Source organism: Corvus cornix, chromosome 3 (assembly GCF_000738735.6).
Source record: "Corvus cornix cornix isolate S_Up_H32 chromosome 3, ASM73873v5, whole genome shotgun sequence".
NCBI lineage: Eukaryota > Metazoa > Chordata > Aves > Passeriformes > Corvidae > Corvus > Corvus cornix.
The window spans coordinates 42,522,180-42,539,709 of NC_047056.1; the positions used below are offsets into that span (position 1 = coordinate 42,522,180).

The 17,530-nt window shown below is 39.0% G+C and overlaps 1 protein-coding gene and 1 long non-coding RNA gene across 2 annotated transcripts; both read right to left on the reverse strand.

Moving 5' to 3' along the window:
- Positions 1–418: 418 nt before the first annotated feature.
- Positions 419–4,000, reverse strand: LOC120411628. The gene is made up of 2 exons (XR_005604089.1): positions 3,968–4,000; positions 419–2,663 (listed from the first exon to the last, which is right to left on the reverse strand). It is a non-coding gene; the product is annotated as an uncharacterized LOC120411628 (long non-coding RNA).
- Positions 4,001–5,187: 1,187 nt separating this feature from the next.
- RAB4A (RAB4A, member RAS oncogene family) lies at positions 5,188–17,318 on the reverse strand. Its single transcript, XM_039568528.1, has 5 exons — positions 17,171–17,318; positions 9,107–9,187; positions 7,794–7,908; positions 6,574–6,636; positions 5,188–5,367 (listed from the first exon to the last, which is right to left on the reverse strand). The coding sequence occupies exons 1-5, from the start codon at positions 17,199–17,201 to the stop codon at positions 5,205–5,207; spliced, it is 453 nt and encodes a 150-aa protein (XP_039424462.1). The 5' UTR covers positions 17,202–17,318; the 3' UTR covers positions 5,188–5,204.
- Between the last annotated feature and the right edge of the window lie 212 nt (positions 17,319–17,530).

A 17,530-nucleotide genomic window follows, 5' to 3' on the forward strand; every position in this document is an offset into this window, starting at 1 on the left:
AATTTAGAGCTTTGGAAGAAAAAGGGTAACAGATAAAAACAGGAAGCTGTATCACTAAGAACAGGTATACTCATGCAAACAGGAAAAGTTAAGCTATTAAGTGTTGGCTACACTAAAATTCTCTGCCATGGGTTCTACAATAAATGAATATTTTTACTCCGTGGGTTTACAATGTATTTCTTGATATTTTTATAGGGTTAATTCTTTTAGCATATAAAATATAATGGAAATGAGGTACACAGAAAAATCAGGTTTTTCTGGGGCATTCACTTTTTATAGGACCTACTTGAGCCATACTGCATACCTGGTTGAATACAAAGAATGGATAAGATGGGACAGCTGTGAATTCTGTGTGAGTTGCCTAACAGTCACGTTATTGACTCCACTTACCAGACAAAGCTTGCATAAGTAAACAGGATTTGGTGTAAGACACCTAGAAAATCAAGGAAGAATCTTTATTTGGTGCTAGATACAAGCATTAAATGAAATAGTGTAGGCCAACAGACTCATTAAAAGGCAAGACACAGACTTTAATAAGACATTTAAATCTCTTAATGGGCTGAACAGCTAAAGCTCCACATCCAATGAAACCTCAGCTATAGGTACCTGGTGGTACTTTATGTAAAACTTCCAGCCATCTTGCTTTGGTAAGGTAAGAATTTTACCCTAAAAACATACATAACCTATTTATCATTTACTGTTCAGGTGAGCTAGGTTTGGTTTGCTGTGTCAACTATAATGCTAAAGCTTGAAATCTACTCTAGGGCTGATATTGGCATGATGTTTATTTTTAGAAATAAAAGACCCTCAGAGGAGCTATAGTAAACAATAGAGTTTGCACTGCTGAGAGCTATTGCTTCCAACAGTATTTCTCTAAGGAGTTGCAATTTTAGAAAATTTATTTTTAGAATGTCAGCAAGATATGCAGCCTAAAAGGCTGAGATACTACAAAACATGCACATTAACCAGGTTAATGTGTATACAGTAAGAGTATACATTAAAAAATGGTAAAAACATGTTCAAACTCATTATAATGACACTATTCTTTCCTTCCAGGGAGGAAGGGGACAGCTTTAAGACAGTTACTGAAAGAATAAAACTGCTTACTGCTTTTTAAACCAGAGACACTTGACCAAAATGATCATAAGAACCAAGTAAAAAAGAGGCCAGTCTTGTATGTAAAAGGGACAGAAAGAAGAAAAAGGCCAGTCTTGTATGTAAAAGGGACAGAAGAAAATCCCTGTGAAACCCCTGAAATTTCTATTTATAAGCAACAGTCCTCTGCTCCTTTTCAACTGCTACTGTAATAAAGGAAAGAGGTTTTCATCAACAGCCAACACCCCTTCCACCACTCTTAACAGTGACAGGAGAGCAACCTTTAACTCTACTTGTGCTGTGCCAGTGCTCAGCTTTTGCCAGCATGCCAAGAAACCTGACTGGGTTGTGGAATGGTGTGTGGTGGAACAGACTACCCAGTACCTCATCTTTTCCCAGCATTCCAGAACTGGGTTGGGGTTTTGGAACCAACACCCTCCCCAGCTCTGGCAGACAACACATCCCAATTAATAACTGGCTATTTGGACTGGTGGAGGAGACAGCTCCATCCACCTTCCTAGTCCAGAGGACTTGCTTTTGGTAAGCATTTGCAGTTCTGAAAGCCAAACTGAACTGAATGAGGATTAAGACAGGTAAATTTCTTCAGAGTTCTCAGATGTTCTTGAAAATACAGTTATGCTGCTTCAAAAAACACTTCACCCTCTTACCAGGAAGAGAATACCATTGTGAATAATTGTTATCAGTTCTGTAACAAATCCAATCCTAAATACAACAGAGGAGTGATATAACATTGAAGTTTTTGGACCCAACAGCCTTTTTAAACCTAAACCCAGGCTTTTCAAGTACAAAGCATGCTTAATTCCATTTAATTCAGAGACAACCTAAGGTGCATACTTTTCAGATAAGCATCCATTTGAACCAAAAATGTCAGGACAAAGGGAATAAACACAAGTCTCATTTCATGAAAGATGGTATAGCTCGGTGTAGCATTCTTGCTCTGCTCTTGTGCTTTAACTTGCCTTTTCCACCTTGACATATCAGGATACAGAAGTATGGGTCATAACCACACATTAAGAATTGATCCTGTCACCAGCTTGTTAGAATGTGGCAAACTGAGTAGGAAAAAATAAACCAACAACCTCCCACTGACAGGTGCCAGTGGTTTTATAATTCAGCCTGTAAATACAAACTATTGTGCAACAAACAAACGTGACAAAGCCTACCTTGTTTAAATTTGTTTATATGGTAAAAAAATAAAATATTAAACTGCTTATAGTGCAACATTCTAATAGCATACATAAGTATACCATGCTTTGTAAATTTACTATTACATTATTTACAGTACATTGCAATGCTTTAAACTAGAGGTGAAAGAACAAAAACAGGTAATGGAAAACATTTACATACAGGTCTGAATCTTAATATTGTCCACCAAACTACCAAGTTTGCTTTGCAGACTTGTGTGCTGTGCACATTCCTGCCCCCTACCACAGGACACCTTTCTGTCAGCAGTGGTCTGCTCTGCTTGTAGATAGTGGAAATATGTTTTTAAAAACTGCATAGCCTTCAAGCTTTTCTCTTTCTTCAAACACCACTTGCAAGGAGAGCTGTAAAATACACAAGAACTCCATTAATTACCCATATCTGATCCATCTGAAAAGTAATCTCTTGAAATAAGATCAATAAATATTCATTTCTGTAGAGCCATACCAAAGCTGAACTAAATTAAAGCCCTTTTCTAGCAGTCTCTTAGTTGAAGAATAGCATTTTGTAGGAGGAAAGCAGTTCAAGAATTCCTATCCATTATTTAAAATTCTGAGCTTTAATTGGGAAATAAGCTCCCAGAACACAGGAAAAAATATGAGAATGTAGAATTATGTGCTGCCTTATTTAATGTTCTATAAAGCTTCTGCTGTCTGCACTGCTCAAGCTGATGAATGACTACAGCAGAAGTGATGCAGTAACTACGCCTGCAGTACTTATTTAATTTGATATCACTGTCCTTGTATTAGACAAATAAGGATTAATTACATCAGAATAATTAACTACACAGGGAGAAAGAACTGTGCTAAGAGCCACTGCATACTGCAAGGAGTTATGTAAAATCCAGTGAATACTGAGAGGTGTCTTAAGGACAACTGTTTATAAGAAAGACTAACCACAGAGCTGTTCTTAGGAGTTTATGTCACTTTTATGTCTCTTCCCCTACAGCTACTATAGGGAAAATTTTTTTCCTCACTTTCTCTGAAAAACATCTTTGGAAGACTTTAGAACACTGCACACATGCTTCCTAGGCTGCAACAGCCCCAGAAGAACTACTTTAGATGACAGCACTGCTTGAGCAGCAAATACTATTATTCTCTTGTTTACATTTCTGCTAATAGCAGACAGAAATCAGAATAACTTCAGGCTGCTTTTAGGTATGGGCAAAAAAGTCAGTGGAAGTTTGAAATGTAGTATTATCTTTAATTTTTGAGTCTCAGTGTTTAAGCCTCATATTTTCACTTTATAATAGCTTAGGACAAGATACTGTACCACACATTTTGTGAATGCTCATTTCTATTAATGTTTGTTCTCAATGCAACAGAACTGATTCACTTTCTCTACAGTGCATTAGGTAGCTATTAGGCCCATAATGCATTTCAGGAATTGAGAATTTTAAAATGTTTTCCACAGCATTACTCAGAGTAAGCTAAGATCTAGAAATACTTCAGTAAGAGCACTAGTCTTCCTTTAGTGACCAGATGAGAGAAATCAAACTATAAAAACCCAAATCCACCCTACTGTGCATTATTTCAATAGATTCTCTGTAACTTTACAGGCTAACTGTGGAAAAGCCAAGCACTCAATACAGCACATTTATGAAATATGCTAATTTGCCCACCACCCTGAAATTATTTTGTAACCTTACCTTCTGTATCTAAAGTAAGTATTTGGGATTTTGTATTTTGTTTCTCTAACACCCACATTCTTGAGCACTTTGTGCTTGTGCTCTACGTGGTGATCTCAGCTGTCTCAAGGCAGCATCTCCATACTGAATACCTGAGCCCATTCTTTCTGGATCCAATTCTCCTGATAAGAAACAAAATGGTCACAAGAACATAGATCATGTGCAAATAATATATTCCAAATTAACTGATAACATTAGATAAAAAATTGCATAACTACATTCTGATCTATTTATGGAGAGATTATCTCAATTCTGTCTACTTTTAGGCAATTTCAAACCTGAATCACTTTTCCCTCTAATTTAACCATGTGTCCTTGATCATGATGACAAAGCAATCTGTCTCAGAGTTAGGCTGCAAACAAGAAATGCATTTGCACTACTTTGAACAAAAGAAGAGTCTAAAATGTTTTCTGCAAACACAGTTAAAAACTTCCTTTCAGAGGCTCATAAGCAAAGAAAATAGTACTGTAGACATCAAATGGATCAATCTGATAGAATTCCAAAAAGAACTGCCCCCAGGGAAAATGATCAACCTCCACAACTCCTGGTATCCATTTCTGCCTACTTCATACCCTGTGCCTTCAGAACTGTTCTTATGGCTGTACGGTGGTCTGGCCAAGATTAGAATTACTTAATCTACTTAATCTTAAAAAACCAACCAACCAGGAATCCCTCTGAATCACTTATTTGGGTTCACTGCACATATGAGCCCTTTGTTAAGTTAGCCAATGGCACCATGTTGAAGGGACAAGTGGATAGCTCCAGAGCTGAGCTGTTATTCAGAAAAGACTTTGATTGAACTACAGGAACAGACCAGAAGGAACCTCATTAATTTCAGCACCTACACATGCAGTGCTCTGCACCTGTGGTGGAACACAGAGAAGCACAGGTGTGGGCTGGGGACCGAGTGGGAAGATAGCAGCAATTGTCAGTACTGGGACACGTTGCCCAGAGGGGCTGTGGAATCTCTGTTCTAGCCCTTGGCAGCTTGCTCTCATTTTGAACCTGAATGTGCTTTAAACAGCAGGCTGGACTAGAGATCTCCACAGGTTGCTTACAGTGTCCATTTTTGCATGATTCAACGGATATGTGCTGGCACAAAAAAACCCAGGAGCAGTTCACAGAAAACAAGACTTAATTCTGTGGTGAAGTACATTGAAGTACTATGCATTTTTGAATGCTACGTGAAGGTTTTGTACTACTTACCGTTTTCCTGTGCAAACCGGGATGCTTCTAAAAAAGTGACCTCACGATCTGCATCAAGATCCTTTTTGTTTCCACACAGTATTATCACAATATTTTGACTTGCTAACATTCTTGCATCTGTCAACCAATTAGTAAGTGCATTGTAGGTTTCTCGGCTGTGTAGGAAAGAACATCCTTTATTAGGACACACTTATGTCTCCTGAACAGATCACCGAATCAAAACTCAGAAGGCAAATCGGTGTTTGTGGCAAACAACAAACTGCTGGTAGTCAGGCAAGGCACCTACACATCTCAGTGTGCCACTGATAAACTGGGAAGAGTATCAAATGCCTTCATGAAACTATTTAAAAGCTTGAGTTTTTAAAAATCAAAATTAAATCAATCACAAAATATAAACACACAATTATAAATCACCGTGTTAATGTGAAAAGCTAAAATTTTAAGCTCTAATCTAGTTTTAACCTTTTGTGCATGATATTTTGGGATAACAGAATGAGATATTGTTCCACTTGGAATTCAACTGATACTTAAATTACCAGTGGGACAGTTAGAATTTACAAGGCTTGTGTAGATGCGCATGCCTTAACTTTCACACCGCTGTCAGGACCTACACTGCAGGCAGTCACCCTGCACACACCATTTGTCATTGTCACAGTGGTCAGAGAGAAAGCCTTCAAGCAGCAGGACTGACAGATGACTCCAGCTGACCTTAAGCACAGAACACAGATTTCAAAGCCTGCTGAGAGAATCCTTCACTCACAGGACAACAAGCAGCAATCTAGTGAACCACCATAAAGCAACACAAAACTCATCTGACAGATATCAGTCAATGGTGGCAGGAAGAATGTGGACATGTGTAATGGTAAGGTGTTTTATTGGCTGCCCATAATATTAAAATATTAAAAGATGCAGAAATGAACAGAATTTTGGGCTACAGTTAAGGAATTTGTATGCAGAGCTAGATTCTCCAGAGGATGATCTTCTACCCCAGCACAATAATCAGCAATTTCCACAAGTAAGGGTGCAGTGCCTTGATTAAGGATGGCTGAAGCCCGCTCTTGTTTCTGTGGCAAGGCTTGCTGAGGGAGTGGCTGTGTGTAATCCACCATGGTTAGATCAGCAACTTGGGAGCCAATCTCCACAAATTTGTGTAACCCTTTAGGATTGTTCACATTTATGACATTCACATATCTCATGTAAGCAAGTTCCAAAACCTAAATACGCACTGATACAGAAGTACTTCTTATACTTCCTTTTCTTCCTGCCCAATCTCAATTAGAGCATTAGGTATTTGGAAAGGAATCATTGTGCATTGATGGAATCTGGCAGTCTACGAGCAAAAGAGCTGCTGGCTTTCTTACCTGGTTATATCATAGACAAGCAAGGCACCTGCAGCCCCTCTATAGTAACTCCTTGTTACAGACCTGAAACAGAATTACAAATATACATTTCTGTGGTGCCTTCGCTGTTTAAAATCTGGGTTAATACAACATAACCTGTATTATGAAACAGAATTCTCATTTACATATTTAAAACAAAACATGTTTTTAGACAATGTTATCAGCTGTGCAGCAGCAGACTAATTACAACTATGATTTTGATGAAGCACTTTCATTAAATATAGCTGCACAAGGATTCTCAAAGTCCATTATGACCCATGTGCTCCTGAAAGTACACAAATCATCATAATCCATGACCAGATACAGAACTTGAGGCTGATATCTGGCCAACACACTGAAGAGACCTCATTAATGAAGACTACATATCACAGCCCAGCTTTATCAAGTCAGAAGTATATCCAAAGGACTAGTCTAATAGAAGACATTTACCTGGATTGCTGTCCATTACTCAGACTTCTACCATCATACTCATCTTTGTTAACCAACCCCTCTCCCAAAACAAAGAAACCTCAGGCACACACTCCATCCTCCCAAAAACAGAAAAAAAAAATTGATGTCCTATGTGATGGTGAATGTACCTAGGAACACATTAGATTTTTACTGAGTTTGAGCTATGCCTCAGATGCAGAACACTGTTAAAATACAGCATTAAAAGTACTAAGTTCTAAGCTGACAAATTGATTGCTTTTTCTCTAAGAAACTTAAGATATCTCAGTCTTTCTAGAAATATATTTACCCCAATGAATTTGACTGATTTTTTTTCTTCTCTAATCAAACTGTATATAGAATTACACAGTGCAATTGTTTTCATGCAGATTTTGAACAGTTTACAACTTCCTGACGTTTACTTATTCCAACCAATAGAAGGTCTTCTAAACATAGAGTTGAGCACATACACGTAGTTAAAAAACAATTATGAGTTTGGCTGGTGAACAAAGCTTTTAGCCACCTATTCTACTCATATACCTTAACAGACAATACCCAATGAAAGAAAGGGCAGAACTCAGATCCTGCAAGGCAGCATTGCTCTACTGTGGTCTGTCCAGCTTGGAAGGTTAATATGAAAGAGACAAACAATTCCACTGATGAAGAAGCTTTGCCTAGTAACAAGCAGAGATAAATAATATCCACCACTCACAGCAGCAATTTAGTAACACTTAATAAAAGTCTGAAAAGCATACCTGAACCTTTCTTGTCCTGCTGTATCCCATATCTGCAATTTTACATATTTACCACCAACATTTATGATCTTTGAACCGAATTCCACTCCTATAGTATGATTTGAGTCATCTTTGACTACGGAAAAAAAAGAAATAAAATCAGACTTATTTGAAGAATATTTAGAGTGAATAAACAGCTTTTACATAAAACTGTTTAGGTATTATCAAAACTCCTAAGTGTTCAAATTACAAACTACTTCCTGAACCATCAAATTTAGTGTCACTCATTAGCCTACTGCCACCACACAGAAATAAATGTTCTTACAATTTTTGACAGCTTAGACAATTCAAAATTACTACTAGAATGGCCTGCCTTAAATAATTTCCAGTTCACTTTAATAAGTGGCAAGATACTTTTTGTACATTTTTTTCCAACTGTGTTTTCTAATACCTTGATACCATTTAAAATTAAAATTCATGGAATGCAGAACAAAAAAAGACACTGTCTTGTCCATGAATATGCAAGAGCCAATTCTTATTTAATGCACAAAGTTAAGATCCTTGCCCTATGTATGTTGTTGATATCACAGAATCCCAGCAATTTACAGCTGCCCTTACTTGAAGCAAGGGCTTGTTTCGAGTTCACTCAGAATCAAGCCATGTCCCTTAGTGCTTTACACATCAGTACCCTTAAGTATTCCTCAAGAGATAAGGTGACTGTTTGGTTACTGTTTGGCTGAGAAAGGTAACAGTCACCTTAGATTCACAAAGGTTTCTAAATGCATATTTGTTGGATTGTATTAAATGTACAGCCCAACAGAAATTTTTCTTTTATGTTATCTGCTCATTTCTGAATAACATTCACAATGAAATCTCTACCAGTATTTATCATAGACCACAGTCCTTAACAAAGAAAATGTGGTTACTATTTACTTAAAAAGATACTACAGGCTTTCTAAATTGACTCAAGCAATTCAACTTTTCTTTCATCAATTTTTCTAAATATCCAAGTCTCTGCTGTATATCTAGGGAAGCTTGTAGCTGCAAATTATAACTCCCACAAAAAGTAAGCCTATTTTCACCAACATCCTGTTATATTTATTTGAGAGGAATACAGAATAATGCTTCATATTAGGCTTTAGATTAAAGACAAACAGTGAGCAATAGGGATTTACAGCATGGTTCTGAACATAATTCTTTACTAAAATTCTCACCTATACAAATAAGAGAATTAGGGGAGCTTCCATACCAATAATAGGCACTCATGTAGGCAGAGCCTTTACCTGTGGTACAAAGCAATGAAGAACTCTTGACTGTCCTTCACATGTACTTACATTTCTTTTCAATAAATTGGTGTAGCAAACAGGATTTTCCAGTTCCAGCATTTCCTATGACCAAGAACTTAAACAGGAAATCTGAAGATTGAAAGAAAAAGAAAAAAGAAGAAATTGCTAAATTTTAGTATGGACTCACATTTTTATTACAAGACCAAGTTCACAAGCCAACTATTCTCTTGTAGCTGTTATTTCGAAGGGAAGGGAATAGATGACAAAATTAGCAAAATAGCAATAAATCTGAAGAATAATCCAGTGTCCGCAACAGTGATGTCAGACAGCAAGAGGTAAGAATTGTTGTTTATGGAGATGCAAGGAAGACAAAATAAGGTGAAAATGGCTGAATCTGAATTCAGTTAAAATAGGCTGAATCACATGTAAATAGTTGGCTTGTATTCCAGCAACCTGTTTCAGAAGTACGTTATAGTCAACACAAATAGATTATCATGTCATTTCTTAAAATTGATACTTTTGGGGAGGGGTTGTTGGTTTGTTTTTTTGGGGGGGGAGGGGGAGTGCTTGTTTGTGGTTTTTTTGGATTTTAATTTTTGTAGGTTTAAAATTTACATTAATTTGAACTTCTCTATTAACAGTTTAATACTCATACTTTGTTTTAATCTTTGTACAGCTGGGACAACTACAGTATTTCTCGACAATATTTAGAGGGAAGAAGTAATTTCTATTGTGGGATGCCTAGTTTCACATTTCCTCCGCATGTTAAATTAATATACATTTATTTCTGTTACCTATTTATGAGCCATTTGTATCAATGTTCATTGGTAATACACATATTTAAGGTTTATGGCCCATTTCTATTGTTTTAACAGTTACATATAATGCTTTAATTCTACCACCACAAATCTGCTTTCAGTTTTGCTAAAGACTGAAGAAAGCTTTCCTGTCTTACTAATCTCAAAAATTATAAACTGATTAGAAAGCTTACAACTGCTTCCTCCAATACACTGCCACCAAGGCAACATTTGCAGCTCATGCAAGATTCCCTACTTATGTTTCTACCAGCAGCAGATTTTTTACTCTTTATTGCACAGTTTCTCTAATAAACACAGCAGGTCTCCAGAAGACATCTGGTAAGCATGGAAGGAAAATGATTAAGTTTGCAATATCAACAAAACCAAAAATATTAATTTTGTTAAGAGTGTTGAAAGCTGTCAAATGGGCTACATGGGTATTGGCCCAGGGGATGGCAGAATAAAAAGAAACCTACATTATGCCAAGTAAGTCAAAGAACTGATAAAATCCTCTGTCAGGACCTCATCGGAGTATTTAGTTTTAAAAATCAAATTTAAGATGCACACAAATCTATGTGTCCATTCCATTTCATGAAGGAGTTATTTGTTATGGTATATCATAAACACTCCCTAGCAATGCCAAAAGGAACAAACAAGTTTCTCAAATGCTAAGATTCCCACTGTTAAAAAGACAGTAGTAAAACACAGAGCTATGAGTCCTGGAAATGTCTACTGTTCTTTGTCTTCACCTGTCTTCTGGATTTTATTAATATTTAAAATGAGCTAATGTTTTACTAAGTATTTTTGCTTTTTTATATTTTGCCCTTGCATGATTTTCTTGTTTCAAATGCTGGAACAGGCTTGGAATAGATTCTGAATTCTACCCTTCTCAGAAGATGGCTGTTTCCTGCTTACAAATATGACCATTTACATGATCAAGACTTTCTGTTTCAAAATCTTCTTGTTCTTCACGCCCCCACCCAGCTGCTCATGCTTTCTGGATTAAAGAAAAATCATTACAAAAAGGATTTTCCTCCAGGTTATGAAAATTTTGTGCTATCTCCTCTAAGGAAGGGCCCTTCATGTCACCTCAACTGCAAAACACGCTGAAGCTGAGAACCCTTCATTCTATCAAGTCTTCACTGTTAGTATGAAATGTAGATATCATAAATAGCGCAAAGTGTCAGGTTAAGAAAAAATTCATCTCAAAGAAAGTTGAGTTTCAATTTTTATGGATCAAGTATCACTGGTTAGCTGCCTTTGACACCATTTTGTATACTTACACTACTGTCTGTCTGTGTGTGTGTGTAATCTCACTGGTTTTACCACTTTCAGAGTACCTCAAAATGCAGGATATTCTGAGACACAGACACAATCAAAATAATCTGTTTCTGATGCTGCCATTTTCCCACACATAAATCTGAAACCCAGTTAAAACTGGTTCTACCTTTTATCTGGTGAATGCTGTTTGTCAGATTTTCTCCTTAAAAACAACTATAAAATTCAAGTTTACCTTCCTTTTTTGTCCATGGAAGACTCGTTTTATTGACAGCAGTACAACAGCTACTGCAAACCTAAACCAGGGAAACACTAAAACCAAAACTCTATTTCCCCACTAACTTGCACTGTAACTGCAAGCACTGGTTGTCAAATGTGGCTCACGAAGGTGTACTTGTGCAACCCACAAACCCACACTGAGCAGCAAATTCAACACACTGCTCCTTTCTGCACAGACAGGCTGCAGGCCACTGAGGCCTTGGGACAACCATGTCGCTGGCAGGGACTGATCCAGAAGAGCATCAGAACAGCAGTGTATTTTTCCCTGAGGTGTTTTAAGTTGAGGTGCTTTATATTTTGCTCTGAAAGCAACAGTGCTATTTGGGGATTTTATATTCATGTCTTTAAATGGATAATGTATTCTAGCAGCGCTTCATAACAGACTCCCAATTCCTATTGAGATTCAGTTGTGCCAGACAAATTTAAAAGGGAATCTTTCCTACGAATTAGCCACTTAATTGCCAGTTCAATGCCTGCTTACTTAGCAGGAAAAAAAAAATCCCTCTCACAAAAATAGCAAATGGGCCTTTTAAGATGAAACTTGAAATAGTTACAATTAAATTTTTCTCGGCATGAAACAAAGAGAAATGTGTTTTATTCCACCAAACTAAGAGAAATGTCTTTTAGTCCATTTCATAAAATGAAAATGTCAGAATCTTCTAACAAAAAAAGCTAAAACCTTTCTGCACCAAAGGCAGCAATGTTTCCAGACACACGTAGTCTCAGAGTAAAAGACGTTACATTCACAAATATAACTATGTTTCTAAAATTTTAAACTCAAATTTTATGTAAATTGTTCAAACTAGCAAAAAGCTTTCAGACTTAAGTTACCAGTTTATCCACAAGCACTGGATAACATGGTTCAGGAAATACAGAATACTCTGCACATTTAATCAACTGCAAGGAAGGACAAGAAAAATGCTTTGCCAATACCAAAAGTTAAAAATACCAAGATTTAACAAACTTTTAAGTTCACGGCCTAGCATATTAATGAATAAGGTAATATCAGATAAGAACAAGGAGAACATTTTTCATCTTGTTTTTCTGCAACTTCTTTCTTATAATGTCATTCTGTATGACAACTGGTACCACATCAACTACATTTTTATTACTTATTTTAGCACGCAGTTTAGGATATGAAATGTTTTCCCTTTAAGCCATACAGATGTATGTAAGATTCAGCACAGTTCGGAAGCACAGAAACCAAATGAGATTGGGCAGATGGCTTCTTTTAGACCATCACTGCGGACTCAAACTTTATATAATCATTCTTTGCAACTTCAGCAAATGCAACTCACATTCTAGTGTTTGCACTACTGCTTAATTGCTTTAGTTTTTCTTTTTTAACTTCCTAGAGGAGTTAATTCACTTCATTTCATAGCTTTTTTTAATCTCCTCTTTTCTTTCCAATTGACCAAGCAGCTCAGAGCTCCAGCATTCCAGTCAGCGGCCAAGGCTGTCACCCTAGAGAACCTTTTCTTTTGAATCCTGTTGTTCCTCCTTCATAGAAAAGCTGAAAAGCATCATCATTCAGATGTTACAAATGCTTGCTGCCATGCTGGGTGCTGAAAAGGTCTAGAAAAGTTAAAGCACTTCGCCTTTAAATAAGATCGTTTTTATACAGAAGATATTTAGGATGAAAACCGAACTCTGTGCTAAAGGGAAAAAGGGTTACAGGATATGCACTACAGAAATCATAAGGAGATGAAACATAGCATAGCATGGCTGTTTAAGTTAATAAGGGAATATAAAGAATCAGCTTACTCCCCTCTGAGAGCTACATGCATCACCTGATCCCAACCTGGGTAGGGGGTGCAGGAAATAAAACTTATTTTCTAGCACAGGCATTTTTGTGCTAGAGTGAATTGTGGCTTCACTCTAAAGATGCACCAGCAGCACAAGCTGTTAAATGACATGAATTACATCACGTCTTTTGTGTTTGTTTTTTTCTTTTGGGGGTGGTGGTGCAGTGTGAGCTGAGGGGAAAGGAGAAGAGAGACAATTGTGGGCTTTGACTCAAGCACCAGCAAAAACAGATGGTTGATGTGGCAACCACCCCCAGACATCCAACCTCCTCCTTTGACTGAAGCCTGCTCCAGTAGAAGGAACAGTCAAACAGCTTCTGAGATGCTGTAGCTTAGTCTTTAAAATGCAATGAGAATTAAATTGTTTCCCTTACACTGCTAACACGGTAGTGTAGGGGGGAGACCAAATTATATCCCCAATCTCAGTTTGATCTCCTTCCAACTCCTTGTAATAGAGTAGAATTTATATTCACTAACGCTGACCCTTAGGAAAGTCTTTCATTCATGCCATAGGGCAGGAGGAAAGAGTGCTCTGAAGCATTCCTACTGGCATTTGCTGCCTTTAAAAGAAAGGAGGAGCTATTCCCACTGCTTACTCCTTTCTCTAGCAGGAGGTTAACAAGACAAACAGGTAGAACAGATAAACCTGGGTCTATTCCAATCTGCATAAAGAATGCTTCAAAGAGGGAAGATCTGCTTCCTTACAAGCAAAAGAGCTATGCTCTCTAAGAAATAAAATCAGATTTGAAACAAACTGAAGACCAGGGTGATAAATACAAATACCATCAGGTAAACGGTGGGGAATGGGATGGCAAGAAAAGGATGAGTCAAATTGTCCAGATCAAAAAGAATTCTTTTCAAATGGATGGAAAGACTATACATTCTCTGACAATGATAGAGATTGGTAAGCTTATGTGACCAGATTGGGAGCAGTAGATGCTGGTAGAGAAAACACAAGGAACTAAGGAGTGAAAAGATTTGACTTGAATCTTACACATTGCATTTATTCAATGCTCAATTGAATAAATTCTCAATTCAATACAACTTCCATCCTTCTACTATTTAAAATCCAATGGTTGCTTTGCATTTACTTATTAAATATAAGATACTTTTATGTCAGGCTGTATTTAACCCAAAAACATGTATATTTTGAACTGGGAAGCAGGCTAAAACATGCATGTGTTGTTATATGGCAATTATCTACAGAAAGGCCATTGCATCTCACAAAACTTGAGTTAAAAAGAGTTTTCCTGTGAATAAGAGATTTGTTTCCAATGTCACATGTTAAACTTTTTAAAGAATGACTCTTTTCTCCCACAAGCAGCAGGAAAATGTTCTTTCTAAACCCAGTCTCAAAATTAATGGAGTTATCTTGTATTCATGTTTGGTTTGGTTTTGGCACTTTGTACGGGAAATAAATTGAACACGTAAGAATTGAACAGATATTGAATTGAACACATAAATAATTGAACAGATAAGAAAGCTAAGAACAGAAGATACATAACCAATGTAATAGATCTACAGGAATGAAAATATGAATTGTAAGGAAAATTTAGTGCCAAGACCAAGAAGCTGCAGAACTTTGTTTGAAAAGAGGAAAGAGACAAGAATCTCAGTAATGGATGGAAAGAGTGAAAAGTGAGTGAACAGAAAACCTTCAGAGAAGATAGAATTTGACATGGAGGAAGAAACTAAGGGAGAAAAAACCAGGAGGAGACATGAAATTAACAGTGGGGGCCAGAGGAAAGGCTGTTTATTCCCTATGGATTGAGAAAAATATTGAAAAAATAACCCCCCTTTCAAACGAAAGAAGTTGAAACCTCACAGCAAAATCAAAGTCATATAAAAGTCAGGCAGCAAAATGACATTGGAAAGAAAAACACCAACCCAACCACCAACCAGTTTCCTGAGCCCACCTGTATGGGATGAAAAGCTTGAGGTTACATAATTAGAATGGGTCATAATTCAGGCGACAAGAAAAATCTAATTCGTGACTAAGCATTTACAAGCCATAGGGATTCCAGGAGGGGGATACAGTGACCACTAATCTCAGTCAGCAGGGAGAAACTGACCTAATACTTCTCCCATCCTTCACGGTCATTATTACAGCTGGTCAGAAACAAACCACTCATTGTTAGGACAGTGAGCACATTAAATCCAGAGAGTTCATCAAGCACAGAAGATCTGTAATTTAATCACATTGTACTGTTAACTTTGATATGTCAATGGGGCTGCTACATATGTGGACAGGACACTGCAAAATTAGATACTGACTACTGTTGTAGTCAGAGATTGTAGAGCCCATTAGTTAAATTTTATGCTATAACTTAGCTTTTGTTCTTCTGTGTACTCTAGAACTTGAAACTCTCAAGCATTCTAACACGGAATTTTTTGTAGCTTGTGTGTGCATAGGACAGACACAGAAATTCCGAAGGGTAATATATCAAACAAGAATTAAACTAATAAAAGGAACAACCCACAACTACAAGGCTTCCATTTCAAGGGCTTGTTTTCTAGGATAAGTATCAACAGCTCCAGTGGGCTTACTTTCCCTATTCTGCATCACTGGAACAATGCAAAAAATGTTTCAATGTTCTCGTTTAAGATACCAATCATCTATTTGGCTTATCTAGTATTACAGCATCAAAAGAGGAGCACCACTGAAATTCTGTCATCTCTGGCTTTCTACCAGGTCTCTTGCTCAGAGAGCATCATAAGCATAGCCAAAGTGATCCCAGTTCTAGGTCACAAGAGTTCAGAGCACGAAGAACTTTTCAAACTCAAATCTAGATGGACAAAGCACACCCGTCTGATTTCTACATGTAAGTCTTACATGTTTCTAGAAAGCATGGACAAAAGAAGCAGGGTCTTAGTATCCTCATGTTGGCACTTCAAGGGCTGCCCCACACTCTTGCCTTGTTTTGCCCCTTAGTTTGGAGCATTTGCTGTACACCGAAGCACTGACCAGTAGGACAGAACATCAAGCACTGATGCCTACAGTATTGAAAATAGAGTGCCTTACACAGTAGAAACAATCAGGTCACTAGGCCTACTCCTGATGGACATCCCAGCCCCCAAACGGTTTCCAGAGTTGTTGTGTCCAATTTTGCTTTAATTATTCAGTATTCAATTCTGATCTTACTCTCATGGACTATGAATACGAACCTATTACCTGGATTTAGAATATGTTTACATGTATAACAGCTTTTTTAAACTGGAAAATATTACAGAACTGTTTGGCATGGAAAGGGTAGAAAAGAAATCTATTCAAGCAGAATTTCAAGTACAATTATAAAGAAAAGAAATTAAAACGATTCAGTTGCTACACATCTCCTCCACCTAGCCAGCAATACCAGCTCTGCTTACCTCTTTGACTCCTCACTTCTCTTTGATGCTCCCAGCGAGGCACTGACACACCCTGTCAGTGCCTGCACTCCGACTTACCCCACCGGATGTTTTCCTACCAGTAGTAGTCAGACATCCATGCCAAGATAGGGACATACGAACATACCCACTGATCTTTTCACCCCCAACTCACTCTCAAAGTCAACTCTTTTTGACGCCGCACGTCTAAGACAACAGGACCGAAACCTTAACCTGACCCGCAGAAGCGCACGCCATCTCCAGGTAAAGGAACGGGCGGCTTCTCCCAGAGGACATGCACTGCAAGTTTCCTTCTGGACGCCCCGGACCACAACAAGCAGCGCCCAAGTCGGCGCCTGCTCACCCTGAAGGATAACTCGGAAGGCTCCTGCCGGGCCGGCCGGGCAGCCACGGGCGGGGCAGGAGCTGCGGGGCTCAGGGCAGCGCCGGGCAGAGGGACCCGCCCGAGCCCGGGGAGCCCTCACGTCACACCGGCTCCTTCCCCGCTCCTCACGGGGCACTGCCCGGGCCCGCTCCCCCGGAGGGGAGGGGGGAGAGGGGGATCTTCTCACCCCGCCCCCGGATCCTACCGTAGGTCTCGGACATGGCACTCTGCGACATCCCGGGAGGGGTGACCCCCGCCGCCGCTGCTCGCTGCCTGCCCCGCCCGGGGTCGGCGCTGACAGCGGAGGGAACCGAACAGGCCCCGCCGCCCGGGCCCGGCTCAGCCCCGCCCCGCCCAGCCCCGCGCAGGCGCGCCCGGGCCCCGCGCGAGCCCCAACTCCCCGCGCAGGCGCGGCGGCTCGCGCCCCCCAGGCCCCGCCCCCCAGGCGGCCCCGCCCCCAAACAAGGAGCACGTGCGCCGGGAAGCTCCCGCCGCTGGAACGCGCGGCCCGGGCGCCGGCTCCTTACCCGGGGCGCTGTTCCCGCCGTTCTCTGCGTTTTATTCC

Excerpts from the sequence above, each read along its gene's own strand:
- RAB4A (XM_039568528.1), bottom strand. The coding sequence starts at position 17,201 with ATGTCGCAGAGTGCCATGTCCGAGACCTACG. Across the intron at positions 7,909-9,106 it reads CCAATTTATTGAAAAGAAAT|TCAAAGATGACTCAAATCAT; the intron begins GTAAGTACATGT and ends TTTTTTCCGTAG. Across the intron at positions 6,637-7,793 it reads GCAGGACAAGAAAGGTTCAG|GTCTGTAACAAGGAGTTACT; the intron begins GTATGCTTTTCA and ends ATTCTGTTTCAG.